A 15,000-nucleotide genomic window follows, 5' to 3' on the forward strand; every position below is an offset into this window, starting at 1 on the left:
CTTGGAGATCCACTCTTCTTACCCTGGCCTTGTCGATGGAGGGTTTCGTGGGCCGTGGGTTTCCGTAGTCCTAGTTTCGAAAATAAGCTTTGACAATGGGATGTATTAGGCCTTTCGCTGTGTCCTCGTAACTTAAATGACCAGCAACATTTGTGGGGTAAGGAACGCGTTGCTGAAGGAAGTGATAATTGCACAACATCTAATACTACTACTGCTACTACTATTACTTCTACTACTTCTACTTATAATAGTAATAATAATAATAATGATGATAATAATAATGGTAGTGATAATGATGATAATGGTAATAACAAAAACAATAATAATGATTACTGATGATAGTTATGACTTTTAAGAACGGTAACAATAGGTAGTGATGATGATGATAATGTTATGGTAATAACTACTACAGCAGCAACAATAATAATAACAACAACAGCAACAATAAACAATAGTATGAATTGCAAAAATTATATAAAAAGGGAAAGAGAAAAATTGCAAACCAGCACCGCTTTGCCTTGGCATTTGAATTCGAAAAAAACGAAAGGGGGACAAAGACCCCGTCATTGTCACGGCGCGGTTGTCATTTTAATGGCTGTCGAGAGAAACTTGGATGACAGTTCAAATGCCAGCTAACTTTTTTTTTTTTTTTTCTTGGGTTGTTGAACTACTTTGTTGGTATCTCGGTCCAGCCGCACTTAATGGCGTGTCGGATTGATTCGTTATATCCTCCTGCTGTTGGTTTGTTTATCTCTCTTTATTTATCTATCCATCTATCCTATCCAGTCTCCCCCTTCTCTCTCTCTCTCTCTCTCTCTCTCTCTCTCTCTCTCTCTCTCTCTCTCTCTCTCTCTCTCTCTCTCTCTCTCTCTCTCTCTCTCTCTCTCTCTCTCTCCCTCTCTCTCTCTCTCTCTCTCTCTCTCTCTCTCTCTCTCTCTCTCTCTCTCTCTCTCTCTCTCTCTCTCTCTCTCTCTCTCTCTCTCTCTCTCTCTCTCTCTCTCTCTCTCTCCTCCTCTCTCCCTCCTCCCTCCTTCTCCCTCCTTCTCCCTCCTTCTCCCTCTCCTCCATCTCCCTCTCTATCTCTCTCTCCCTTCCTTGCTTTCGCTTACCCACCCCCTTGCTCAGCCAAACAATCTATTTATCTATCCAGCTCGTTGAAACGTAAGAGTCAGCGTTGCCAGCTTTGGAAGTTTGGCCTCGTGATGACTGGCAACACTGACTCAAAAAAAAAAAATCCCGGACGGCGCTGTGGGAGAGGGTTTCCTCGTCGCCTCTTTTATTGTTCTCTGTGGGGTTGTTATCCTCTCTTCTCTTCTCTTCTCTTCTCTTCTTACCTTTCTGTTTCTGTTTTTTCCTTGGTTGTCTTTTTTTTCTCTCTCTTTTCTTCGTTTTTTTCTGTGATTTTCTCTTTTAATGTATTTTTTCTCTTCTCCTTTCCCTTCTTGTTTTTTCTTATCTTTTCTCTTCTTTTCTTTCTTTCCTTACCTCTCTCCTCCCATTCCTCCGTTTGCTTCTCCTCTCTCTTCCCCCTCCTCCTCTCTTCTCTCTCCTTTCCCACTTCATTTTTACACAGCTGTTATAACGTCATTATCGCTATTGTAGGAATAAACGTGCATTGGCAATTTAAAAAAATGTTTAATGAGTTAACACACGGTCGAATAGCTAATAGGTAGTAGGTTAATAGCAGTACTTATCGCTGAAAATTGAATAAAGGAACAGATACGTTTGTGGTGTTGAATATCTCCTCCCTATTGTGGTGTGTGTGTGTGTGTGTGTGTGTGTGTGTGTGTGTGTGTGTGTGTGTGTGTGTGTGTGTGTGTGTGTGTGTGTGTGTGTGTGTGTGTGTGTGACTGTGTGAGTCCGGGGGCGCGACGGAAAAAGGGACAGTTAGTGGTAGACATGAAAGAATGTGAATATATGTGTGTGTAAGCTTGTGTGTGTGAAGGTATGAGTGTGTGTGCTTGCGTGTTAGGGTATATATGTGTGTGTGTGTGTGTGTGAGAGAGAGAGAGAGAGAGAGAGAGAGAGAGAGAGAGAGAGAGAGAGAGAGAGAGAGAGAGAGAGAGAGAGAGAGAGACAGAAAGAGAGATCTGCGTCAGTCCATGTTGTCGTTAGTCGGTGCTAATTAACCCAAATTGCCCTTAATTAATGACGATGGCCTTCGTATGAGTGTAATGCGTCCAGCGTGTTACCCTAATTTCTGGTAATGTCTGGTCTACACTTATCAGCAGAAAAAATGACTTCAATGAGGCCAGATGGCATTGTCTGGAGCCAAGTTCCTCCTCCTGCAGCGACCCCCCATCCATCCTCCCCCTCCTCCCCCTTCACCTCTCATTCCCTCTATCCTCTTTCTCTCTTTCTTCTCTTTCTGTTTCTCTCTTTCTTCTCTTTTTCTTTCTCTTTCTCTTTCTCTTTCTCTTTCTCTCTCTCTCTCTCTCTCTCTCTCTCTCTCTCTCTCTCTCTCTCTCTCTCTCTCTCTCTCTCTCTCTCTCTCTCTCTCTCTCTCTCTCTCTCTCTTTCTCTTTCTCTTTCTCTTTCTTTCTCCCTCTCTCTCTCTCTCTTTCTCCCTCTTTCTCTCTCTTTCTCCCTCTCTCCCCCTCTCCCCTTCCTCTCCTTCTCTCTCTTTCTCCCTCTCTCCCCTCCCTCTCCTTCTCTCCCTCCCTCTCCCTCTTCCTCTCTCTACCTCTCTCTACCTCTCCCTCTCTTCTCTCAGTCTCTCACGTTCGAGGGCTATTGTCTGCTGTGAACCGACTTGTACTTGGCGCGAGGTGGAGGGAGAGCAGAAAATAGTGGAGGGGTAACAGGGAGGGCCAAAAAGGGAGGGAGAGGAGGGACAGGGCGAGGGAGGGGGAGGAGGATGGGGAGGGCGAGGGAGGGAAGATTGGAGAGGAGGGCCAATAGGGAGGGGAGAGGAAGGGGACGAGGAGCAGGCGCAGAGCGAGAGAGGGGGAGGGGGAGGGGTAGGTCGTAAGGGTTTGGTTAGGGAGGTGGATTGAGGGTGGGGGGGGGGGGTAGGATCACTTGATGGCCTTGTGGTAGGCACCTCCTCCTCTCCTTGTCTCTCTCCCCCTCTCAGCTCCCCCCACCCCCTCTCTCACTTCTCTTCCTCTTCCTCTTTTCTGCCTTCTATCTCCTTCTTCCTCTTCTTCCTCCTCCCCCCCCCTTTTCCTCCCTCCTTCCTCTCTTTCTCTTCTTCCTTTTCCTCTTTTCCCTCTTCTTCCTCTTTCATCCTCTTCCTCCTATTCCTTTTCCTTCTCCTCCCTCATTCTCATCCACCTCCAGCGGCCCCATCCACCTCTACTCCCCCCCCCCTCCTCCTTCATTAGCCTCGCCACCACCAGCAGCTGTAAAGTCATGCTTGTAGGACATGATTCCATCACATATCAAATAAAAAGGACGAGATGAAGGTGCACGACATGTATTTTGGGGACATTATAGGCGCGACAAAACGGCATTAACATATAACGGAAAAGAGGAGGGCAGGGACGGCGGCGAGAGCGCGGCCGTGGAAGAGCACGCCGTCATTACGTTGTTGTGGAGCGAGCGGGAGGGCGGGAGGGCGGGAGGTCGCTGAATGCTGTTGCCGCCCGTGCATGGGGTTTGTTTACCTCTGGCTTTGCCCGGGCATGACGGGAATGGGTAATGAGGGTGGAGGTGGGGAGGTTGGGATGGGTTGGGGAAGAGGGAGGGAGGGAGGGAGGGGAAGTAGGGAGGGAGGTTGTTAGGGCAGATCCACTGGCTGGCTACCCGAGGCGGACCGCGGGAGCTGTCCGTTTATGATCGGGTCGGGTCGGACGGCTAGTTCCTAGGAGGTTATTAACGGGAGTTAAGTTTGTATTTTATGGACTTATGTGTATGCATGTGTGCGTGTGAGGAGACATGTAGCCCGTTTATCCGCGTACGCACACACACACACACACACACACACACACACACACACACACACACACACACACACACACACACACACACACACACACACACACACACACACACACACACGCACACACACACACACACACACACACACACACACACACACACACACACACACACACACACACACATACACATACACATATATATTCACATTCTTTCATGTCTGCCACTAGCTGTCCTTTTTTTCGTCGCGCCCCCTAGACTCCATACATCTCACTCACTGTTCTCATTTGTTCTCTCTCTCTCCCTCCTCCGTATCTGCATTTAACTTTCTCTTTCCGTTTCCCTTTCATTGTGGTTAGTGATACTGTCTCGCATATGTGATATACCTGTTGGCGTCGTCTTGTTTTTTTGTTTTTTTTTTCCAATATCCAGATTTTCAAGGCAGTGCAGATTACACAGTGGTATATAGAAATCGAGATATACACTAGTACAGATACGCACGTTATCCCCCCGCCAAAAAACAAAACAAAACAAAAATCAAAATATGTCTCTGATTCTTGATTCTCCGTCTTTTTTGCGTGCTCCAGCCTCGCACGGGTAGCTCGGCACGTTTCATTATTGTGTTTTGTCTGTTTTTATTTCTCCTTTCTTTCTCTATTGTGGGTTTTAAACATGACCAGTTTCGTGCGCAATGTAATTGCAGGGAAATGACCGCGAGGTATGACCGGGAACGTTGGGTTTTATTTCTCTCTCTCTCTCTCTCTCTCTCTCTCTCTCTCCCTCTCTCTCTCTCTCTCTCTCTCTCTCTCTCTATATATATATATATATATATATATATATATATATATATATATATATATGTGTGTGTGTGTGTGTGTGTGTGTGTGTGTGTGTGTGTATGTATATGTATGTATGTATGTATGTCAGTTTATCTATGTCTTCTCTCTCCTTTTTTGAATCCCATCGACTCCCTAAAATTAATGGCATAGGGAGTGGAGGTAATCGTTCATATACCGCCATCTGTCACTCTAGTCTTATGTGTATTTCTTTGGTATCTTTCGTTCTTCCTCCTCCACCAGACTCTTCCTTTTCATTAATTCCATTTTTTTTTTTCTTCTTCTTCTTTTCTCCTCTCCTCTCCTCTACCCACATCTCTCCACCTCAACTTCTATTGAGCGATGTCTATCAAAGGGCAAAGGGAGAAGGGGGAGGAGGGAGAAGGGGGGGGAGGTGGGCTTTCGGGGGGCCGTGAGCGAGGCTGGAGGAGAGGGGGGGGGGAGGAGGAGGTGCACTGGTAACTGGGCGAAAGCGGAGGCAGTTGGGAACAGGACGGGGCACCGGGGAAGGGGGGGAGGGGGGTCCATCACTTGAGGCGATAGACATAGTTCAGCATAAGTGCAGTCCTCACAGCACGGATGTAGATTTATACACTGGTACATGCTGTGTAATGCAGTGGTAGCGCTCTCGTCTAGCAATTTTGCTGACCTGGGTTCAACTACCTCATGCCAGTGGATGGTAACCTTGGCCATTCCTTGCAAACAGCAGGTGTGCAAAAATAAACAGACAGCCTGTCAGGAATTTAACTGAATTATATTATTGATTATAATTACATACATACACATGTAGATACACATATACATACATATATATTTACACATACAGATATATTTACAAACTTACCTACTTACACACATAAACTAACTCAGCTACTACACTTCAAATGTCACTTTCTTCCTGGTCAGTACCTCCTCAGACAAACAAACAAGCAATGGAAACAGCAAAGATGTTTATTTGATATTCGTTAGAGTGGCAGTTACAGTGTAAAGTCACAATCTCTGGAGATTAGGGTAACGTGGATGGCAAACAGGCAGTTTCTGATAGGAGAGATAAGATCTCAGGTGTTATTTATAGGTTTGATGTCACACATGTACAACAGATGGGATACACCTGCTCTGCCGTATGTTAAATCTGTTGGGCGTACAGAATTCTTTCCCTTCATCGCCATGTCCTTGTTATTTTTTCTACTACTACTAATCATAATAATGATACTTCAAATGCTACTACTACTGCTACTGTAACTAATACTCACCTACTACTACTACAACAACTACTAATACTAATGTTTCTGTTGTTTCTTTCTCCTCCTCTTCCTCTTCATTCTCCTCCTGTTTCTTCATATCTTTTTCTTCCTGTTCTATTTCCTGTTGTAATTCCAAGAGAAAACCTGATTTATATGATACCAGAATTACATTCTGTCTGGAATAATAGTTCATTTTGCATCTTTTGCATCTTTTCTCTCTCTGTTTTTTTTTTTGTCACTTTTTGCTTTAGCTGTATTGTATGTAAACTATAGTTTGAGTTGAATCAAAACATTCTATAAAGCACCGTAATGGATTTGATGAAAAATAGTATTTGAGAATGGTTACTCTGGTTATGACTACAAAGGACACATGTAAGCCTAAAGTATTAACATGTAACAGGTGTTAGTCCTAAGAAAATGTTCATATTACATGAGAAGTATTTTGAAACATTCATAGATAGAAAAGCAGATTGTTATGAAATGTGGTTGTTGTTTTTCTTTTTTTTTCTTTGTTTGTTTTTTGAGGGAGGGTAGGGAGACAAAATGTGTATGTGTGTGTGTGTGTGTGTGTGTGTTTGTTTGTGTTTGTATACAGTATACCCATTAGAGCTTATTCTAATAGCAGTGATTACTCTAGTAAAGATGTAAAGAGAATAATGGTTATCTTTCATTTAATCATATAATTGAATACAAAGAAATTTTATTTAATTTGCAATATAGACTTCTGTTTCATAATTACCTTTTCACTTTCCACATTAACATTTTCATTTTTTCTTGACTCTGAAGTTTAATATAAGTGAAATAGATATAGTAATAGATGGAGAGTTAATGTCATTATCTGGAAACTTGTTGCATTTTATTTTCCTTGCCTAACTGAACAATGACTATTATATACCACAGTAGTCAAATTGATATTTAAAACACAAATTTCTCCCAATTTCAGGCTGTACCTAGACGACGCTCCCATAGTTCAGGTGGGAGTAACAGCAGCAGTGGCCTCGTAGGATCACCTTCCCTGGCCCCCCATCAGGTGATCAGTTCTGTGCCAGTGACAAGTTTGCCACACCTGCTTCCAGCTCTGAACTCAATGACAGCCACTTCCTTGTCGCATGTGGCCCCTACTGCTCCCCCCACAGCCTCAGTTCAGGCGTCAGGCACATCTCTCGTGACTGCACCAGTGATTGCCCCCAGTAGTTCACCAGCGGGATCAGCTTTACTTGCTCAACTTCTTACATCAGGTCTGTAGTGGGCTAAAAGAATGTAGAGTGGTGTGGGTCACGCTAAAGGAAATTGATCATGGCATGGAAGTGAGAACATCTGGAATTATGCATCTTATGAGGAAATAAAGATGTTTTTTCTTTTATTTCAGGGTCTTATTCAGTCAGTTGCAATAGCCAGCCAATCAACACAAATCAGTTGGCAACCATCAGCAGCACCAACCAACTAAACAACCTGGGAAACAACAAGAGCTGCAACAACGTCAAAGTTTCCTTGGTCATACCTGGGGTTATTACTGGAAACTCTAGCAACAGCAGCTGCAGCAGTAGTAGCAGCAGTAGTTCTAGCCTCTGCAGCATCAACAGCGTCACCAACATCAAGCCCAGTGTCTCAACACCCCTACTCATGCCACCAATCACACTGTCTGCAGTAACCCCCTCCACCCTCAAGACACAGAGCTTCAGCCAGGTTAGTTTGGAAGGTTGGCTCTTTGAGTTCTGTGGAGTAGTTTGAGTTTCTCTAAGTGAAAGTTGAAAGAAAGGACAGAATTTCTTATAGGTTATGTCTGGTGCGGCAATAAAAGAGGCAGTTGTTTGAATTAATTTATTTCAATTTCCTTTCAGTTATCACCATGGAGTCCATGCTCACCACAGGGTATAATAAAGCAGTCTCCACCTCATCCAGAACCTTCTTCACCCTTGATGATGAATGTCCCTTCACCACCTACAAAAGCTTTCAGGTATGTTTTACAATTAACAAGTACTGCTTCATCTACATTCTACACAGACTTCCTCAGAATTCTTTGGACATTTTATGTAGATACCCTCACTTCTTCTGAAACTTGCAAATCCAGTAAAACTGCATTTCATTTTCAGACCCAAGAGTGATGTGGAACGTGTGCAATACAAAGAACACAGACGAGTCTGCCATATCAATGCAGAACAAAAACGTCGGTCAAACTTGAAAAATAATTTTGACATAATGCATCAACTTATTCCTTCCATCAGTCAAAATCATAATGCAAAGGTAAGTCATACAAGAAATTGGAACCAACACCATAGATATATAATGCCATGTTGAACTATAACATGCAGTTATTATTTTTGTTTTTAATAAATTATTTTTTACCCAAGTATGTTATATTTTCTTGATGTGTTTCCCCCTAAGACATACAGCTGCTCGTAGGATGAAATAGGATTCATAAAAGTTTGCAAGCCACAAGGAAAGAAACCAGATTGACTGAATGTGTGAGTAATAAGGTTTATGAATTTTCCAGATAAGTAAAGCAGCCATGCTACAAAAAGGAGCCGAGTACATCCAGCAGTTGAAAGCTGAGAGGCAACAACTGAGTGACCAAGCAGAAAAGTTCCGTGCTCAGATTGAAAGCCTCAGTCTTGAGATAAGGTAGGCTTTTTTCATCGTTTGTAAACATCATGCTTTTGATATATAGGATTGACTTGCCCTAATGTTCATTGCTTTTATATTTTTCATGTAAATTTATATGTTAATGTTTTTCCCTTTTCCTTTTACAGCAATGCACAATCCTTACTGCCTGCCACTGGTGCCCCTATGACACATGCCCGTCATAGCAAGCTCAAGGAAATGTTCAATAACTATGTTCGGGAACGTACCCTAGCGAACTGGAAATTCTGGATTTTTTCACTTATAACGGAGCCACTGTTAGAGTCCTACAATAACAGTGTAAGCATCAATTCTTTGGATGACCTGTGCCGTTCTTCTTTAGCTTGGCTGGATCAGCAGTGTTCCCTCAATGTCCTACGTCCCTGTAAGTATCATCTATCAAGTGTTGATTTGTTTCTATTGATGTATAGATAATGTGTTGACTGACCAAATTAATAATGAACTACATTTGAAGACCATTTTGAATTGAGTATCCAATCAATTTTAACTAATATAACAAGGTAGCTATATACCTGGTGGATTTGTCACTTTGTTGAAAAAAGAAAAAAGAGTATTGATATGCCCTACAGTTATTTACATCTGAACACCATAAATATAATTAAGTCATTGATTTCACACCTGCACTCTCTTTTCACAGTGGTTTCAAACTCAATGCGAAAGCTGAGCACAACCACCAATGTATTGGCTGAGCCTGAAAACTTGCCAGAGGAGATCTACCGCCGCGTCACAAAGCAGGAAGGAGAGAGGTACCCTACGTCTCGGTGATCAAAGGCTACAAATCTTTCCCACCTACCAAAAGCCAGGAGAAGAAAAGACATTGCCTGCTTGTCACAGCAGGATGGAAAGCAGTGCACACATTGGGAGAGCTGATGTTCTGAACGTCTTTTGCTTCGTAATGTTGATGTAACAGGTGCCAGTGTGAAGCTGCTTGTGATTTTTAAATTTTCTTTTTCTTCTCCTCATTTCTTTTCATGGCAGCAATACCAACACCACTGATGGAAGGGAAACTAGGTCTTAACGTGTATGATAAAGTCATCGTTTCCAGTTTTGAGAGAGGTTTCTGAAATTTGTAAATTTTGAGTTCCTGGGACAGGTTTTTCATATATTACATTTTATATATATATATATATATATATATATGTGTGTGTGTTTGTATGTATGTGTATGTGTATATATATATATATATATATATATATATATATATATATATATATATATATATATATATATATATATATATATATACATACATATATATACATATATCTACTTATATATATGTATATATTTGTATTCACACACACACACATATATATATATATGGAATGTATACAAAATTCATAACCATATATTTTTACTTTTTACACTAGTGTAAAATACTGAATTTCAGAAGACAGTAATTTCCAAGTGTTATGCAGGAGATATAACCCTTTATGTCACTTATTTTTTGTTTTGAAGAAAGTTAAATACTATGAGATTCCATAAGTCATGCAGAAACAAATGTTAAGTAACACAATATGGATTAAGAGGACTGCTCAATTAACTTTCAAATTGAGGTTACATGAAAGTTATATATTGTGTTGATAAAAATTCTTTGATGATCTCGTGCTTCTTGTTTCTCATTCTCTTACTTTTCTTTTTCTCTCTTTTTTATTTTTTTTATTGGTTTTCCTTCCAAAACCGTAAGCTCAGTCTGTTGAGCAACGTATAAGAAAAAATGGATGTGTTAATTAATGCTGTTCATTTAGCCAGTATCATTTAGAAAACATGATAGAAGTGCTGTTAGAGAATGATGAGCATATTATATTAGTTCTAAAAGACAAGTAATATTTGTAACAAGAACGATCCCTGCTGACACCCTGCAGCTGCGGAGCTCAGCCTTGTACAATCCTTACAAATGTGCCATAATGTGAATTACAATGTACGGTGTAAATTTGTGTCCGAGTCTTCAATGAGGAGTGTGACCTTGCTGTGAAGAGGCCAGTCAGGAGTGCCTTAATAAGTAGAAGGAGAGTGAATTTGAGCTTTTAGAAGGTTGGGAATCCTCTCTTTCTTATGCTGATGGATCAAGTAGTAAGAAAGAAAGTTTAACCTCTTTTCATGATTTTTTGGATGTAGCAATTTGTAAAGTTATTGTGGGATGTGGATGTTCACACAGTTGGAAACTTGGGAGGGCATACAGGTTAAATTTTCTTAACACCTCTTTGTAAACGACAGACAGCAATGTTCTCTGTCCTTCTTCTCTCACATTTTAAGTATCAGCAAGAAATAATGAGGAAAAAAGTAGGTGTTTCATCATAGGTGTAATTTGTGTTGTAGGTAGTTTTCAGCACAAAATACAATTCTTTCTTCTGTGAATTCTTTCAAGAGTCATTTTGAGATAACTTTTCCATCCACAGCTCCTTCCTTCAATCAGAAAAAAAGGAAAATAGACTTATCGAACTCTTTCAATGGCCTGGTATTTATAAATGATTTAGCTCTTTCTGTGGCAGTCGGCTGTCCAAGAATAAGACTTGACTTTTAAATAAAGAAATAGTTGTATGACACAAATCAAACACCTTTATTGAAGGCCATTAAGACTTATTTATTGACTCTTGCGTAAGACACTTTAATCTTTTACTTTTTCCCCCCACAATGCCATAAGGAGAGAAATGCTCTGTTGTCAGAAAGTATCCAAAGTAATTTTGTTCTGCGTTGTCATAATCTTTTTCTCTTGTCCATTTTTCTTACTCTTCTCTACACATTTTGTAATCATTACCATGTCATTCAGAAGCAAAAAAGTGTTTAATCACAGAAGTGAAGATAATCATTTCATTATCACAAGTGCATAGCTATCACTTAATCTAATTCCTAGCTTCCTGTTGGAATCAGGTTTTCCAAATGGGAAAAATGAAAAAAGAAAAGAAAAGAAAATCAAAGGAACTTCAATGCAAAGTATGAATTATTAGGAAAAAATTAAAAGAACAGACATGTGCATGGTAGGGCGGCTATCACCATCAGCTTTAAGTACAAATTCTTTCATGAGTCATCTGTCCAAGGTGACACTTTAGTAACATTCATATTCCTCATGTTCTTCACCCATAATGCTGTAAATAGTAGGCCATAATGGATTTATTAAAATATATATATGATTTTTATGCTGTGCCAAGAGACCGCAGGGATTTTTGGAAGCATCTCTTTTTATCTATAAATGCAAAAAACTAAACAAAACAAAAAAATGTTGATAAAAATTATGAAGTGGCTTCCTTTCTAGGTGACATGTGCCTGTAGGTATCACATGTAAGCGAGTCTCTCATTCTTATTATACTTTTGATGGTGTGTCCTTTTTATTTTATTTATATTATTATTTTTTTCCTCAGGCTGTTCTAAAATTTCTCTCTCTCTCTCTCTGTCTCTCTCTCTCTCTCTGTCTCTCTCTCTCTCTCTCTCTCTCTCTCTCTCTCTCTCTCTCTCTCTCTCTCTCTCTCTCTCTCTCTCTCTCTCCTTCTCTCCTTCTCTCCTTCTCTCCTTCTCTCCTTCTCTCCTCTCCTTCCCTCCTTCCCTCCCTCCCTCCCCATAAATCCCTCTCTCTCTTCCTCTTTCACTCTTACTCTCCTCTCCTCCCACTCTTACTCTCCTCTCCTCTCCTCCCACTCTTACTCTCCTCTCCTCTCCTCCCACTCTATCCCTTCCATATTTTCTTTCTCTTCTCTTCTTTGTACTTGGGAGGAGGGAAAATCTTTTGGGTGTGACCGGTAAGATTTTGTACAAAGGAAATCAGATAATCTTTATCAAGGACTCCCTTTAAGTTCATTACTACAAAGATTATGTTGTTGTTGTTGTTATTTTGTCTCCCAAGTCTGAAACTTTTCCCCCTGAGGTTGTATTATCATATATTTAGTATGTATGTATATATTTATTTTTTGTTTTGTTATACTTTTTTCTTGAACAGTGAAAGCATTATTTCTCTGTATCTGAGGTCAAGAATGATAGGAATTATATATAATGTGTATTTAAATATCTTGTATGAGAGGAAAAATGTGAAGGTGTTTTAAACTGAATAGAGAATTTATTATAAATAATTGTGTTTTCTTTTAATGCTTATCCTTTAAACAGAAACTTGCTAGCAGACTTTAATTGCCCAGGTTTTGCATAAATATGATTCACATAACAGAAATAGGATGATTTAGGTATTAAGCATATCTCTACCACACCTGTACACAAGGGCTGTTCATAGGCAGGTATTGGCCACAAAGATATGTATTCCTGATCATATTTTAGTTCAGATATATAGATAGATAAATAGATGGATAGATATATCTGTAAACAGTTGTGCAATACATAATATTTAATAAAGAAATAATAGTAATAACATAATTATATGTCACAGACTGAGTAGCATTGTAGAATGTTTTATTATGGTTTAGTTACTTTTCTGACATGGAAAACATATTGCCCGAGCATTATCAAAGGACAAAAATAATAAACAATCAAAATTATTTGTTTTTAGTGAAGGTGATCTATAAGAGCTGAAATCTAAATAAATTGTCTTTCAGTTAATAGATTCTGTTTTTGCAAATATATATAGTTCATCATTTAATTTTTGAATACATATAGTTTCCAAACCAATCAAAAACAACATAGTATGATGCACATTGTCCCTTCACAAAGATGATGGAAAATGAAATTAACAGAATGACTCACAATTTAACTTTATTACCCACTGACAAGTAGTGTTTTGAAGTCATGCAACAGGGTTTGGCAAAGATAACATGACCTTTTTAAAATATAAATTTCAGTACTATTATGACATATTACAAAACTCCATTATCAAATTCCAAAATCTTAGGAACCTGAGCCTTCCATGGATCTTTACTATGCACTTTGTTAGGTCTATATTTGCTTTTTCATGGTCTTGGGCCTGTACATTAGTTACAAAATAACATTCTGTATTGCATTTAACAAATTGAATATCTAAGGATTTTATACTATTTGCAATATAATTCAGCACCTCTTGTTTCCACAAAACATTTTATGTTTTCTCCTGCCAAATTTACAGTTAGCAATATATGCAAATAGCATATTGAAAATAGTACAATACTTTTATATCATATTAAACATTGATTTCACAATGTACAGATAATCATGCTAAAGACAAAGTAATAATAGTATATGTTAAACCTAATATTCTAAATTTGTTATTGGGTTATGCTAGGTTAGATTCACATTTCTAACACAAAAGCTTGCAAAAAAGTTGTAGAACGGATACAAATCTATGGTTCGTTCAGAGACGCTTAAAATCAGCCCAGCAAAAGTGTGCACCTGCATAAGTATGCTGCATGAAATGGTTGATGACATGCTCATATTCCAACCTGGTGTAAGTATTTCTCTCAGTTCTAAAAGGTGTTTACTTTCAATTACTCTCTAGGTATCTTTCGTCGAAGATATTCCCATTAATAGCTGGTATATATCAATGACTCGAGGACAGGCTGTTGTTTGCACATTTTCTTATCTTTCTTGAGAGTATCCTCTTGTCTTTTTACCATTAAATAAGAGCCAGCTGTTTTCCTGTTGACTTTTCTCATATCATCTTTCTACATGCCCTCAAGCATAGATGTGTTTAGGATTTTCAAATAATAAACCTAATTTTCTTCAAACAAAAACTATTTTTTTAGTCAAGAAACTATCTGTGAACTTGGGACTTCTTCATATGAGTACAACAGAAAATGTGAGACAGATGTTTTCTTGTAGAATTCCATCTTCCTTTCTACGTACTTCAAACTCAGCAGCAAAGAGCAGAACGAGACACAAACTGACTAAGACAGAGTCTGACTGACTGACAGAGAACCACTGTAACCCAAAGGTGACACTTTTCAAAACTTGGTTCGACGAGAAATTACGCTTGCAGGAACAAATCTGCTTGCGAACTTGTGAATGAGATGACCTGGCGACACTGTTCATACAGGTAACAACACAACACAAGTCGTGGCTACGTGAGACCAGATTACCTGTCGGTCTTGACTTATCAGGCATGCTTGGTACAGACTCCTATTTGTTATGACTGAGACTCCTATTCTATATTTCTTTCTAGTCTTTTCTTTTTTCTTCTTTGGTTAGGTATCTATACAAAAAGTACAAATGGAACCGGAATCGAATGCCCACGCAATGTGCAGAAATTTAATAAAGGGACGGAGTTATCGTGAATAAGTCCAAAATAACCCTTAACTGTGATTATGAGAAGCATTTCAAGCTGCGATCGGCTTACAGTGTTTTGGATGGATAATAGATGCCCGTTTAGGACATAGCAGGAGTTTCTTTGGCTTATTGGAATGGGCGATCGGAGGCGAGAGAGAGAGAGAGAGAGAGAGAGAGAGAGAGAGAGAGAGAGAGAGAGAGAGAGAGAGGGAGAGAGAGAGAGA

The 15,000-nt window shown here is 39.7% G+C and overlaps 1 protein-coding gene across 1 annotated transcript in view; it reads left to right on the forward strand.

Annotated features, from left to right (window-relative positions):
- Positions 1-12,663, forward strand: part of Mondo (MLX interacting protein mondo) — a gene marked incomplete in the record, with an annotated part of 120,292 nt that extends 107,629 nt beyond the window's left edge. The window contains 7 exon segments of the mRNA XM_070116990.1: positions 6,906-7,200; positions 7,332-7,648; positions 7,804-7,919; positions 8,056-8,206; positions 8,457-8,584; positions 8,713-8,966; positions 9,240-12,663. Of these exon segments, the coding sequence (XP_069973091.1) occupies positions 6,906-7,200; positions 7,332-7,648; positions 7,804-7,919; positions 8,056-8,206; positions 8,457-8,584; positions 8,713-8,966; positions 9,240-9,367 (1,389 nt within the window).
- Positions 12,664-15,000: the final 2,337 nt, after the last annotated feature.

This window comes from Penaeus vannamei, chromosome 39 (genome assembly GCF_042767895.1).
Source record: "Penaeus vannamei isolate JL-2024 chromosome 39, ASM4276789v1, whole genome shotgun sequence".
NCBI lineage: Eukaryota > Metazoa > Arthropoda > Malacostraca > Decapoda > Penaeidae > Penaeus > Penaeus vannamei.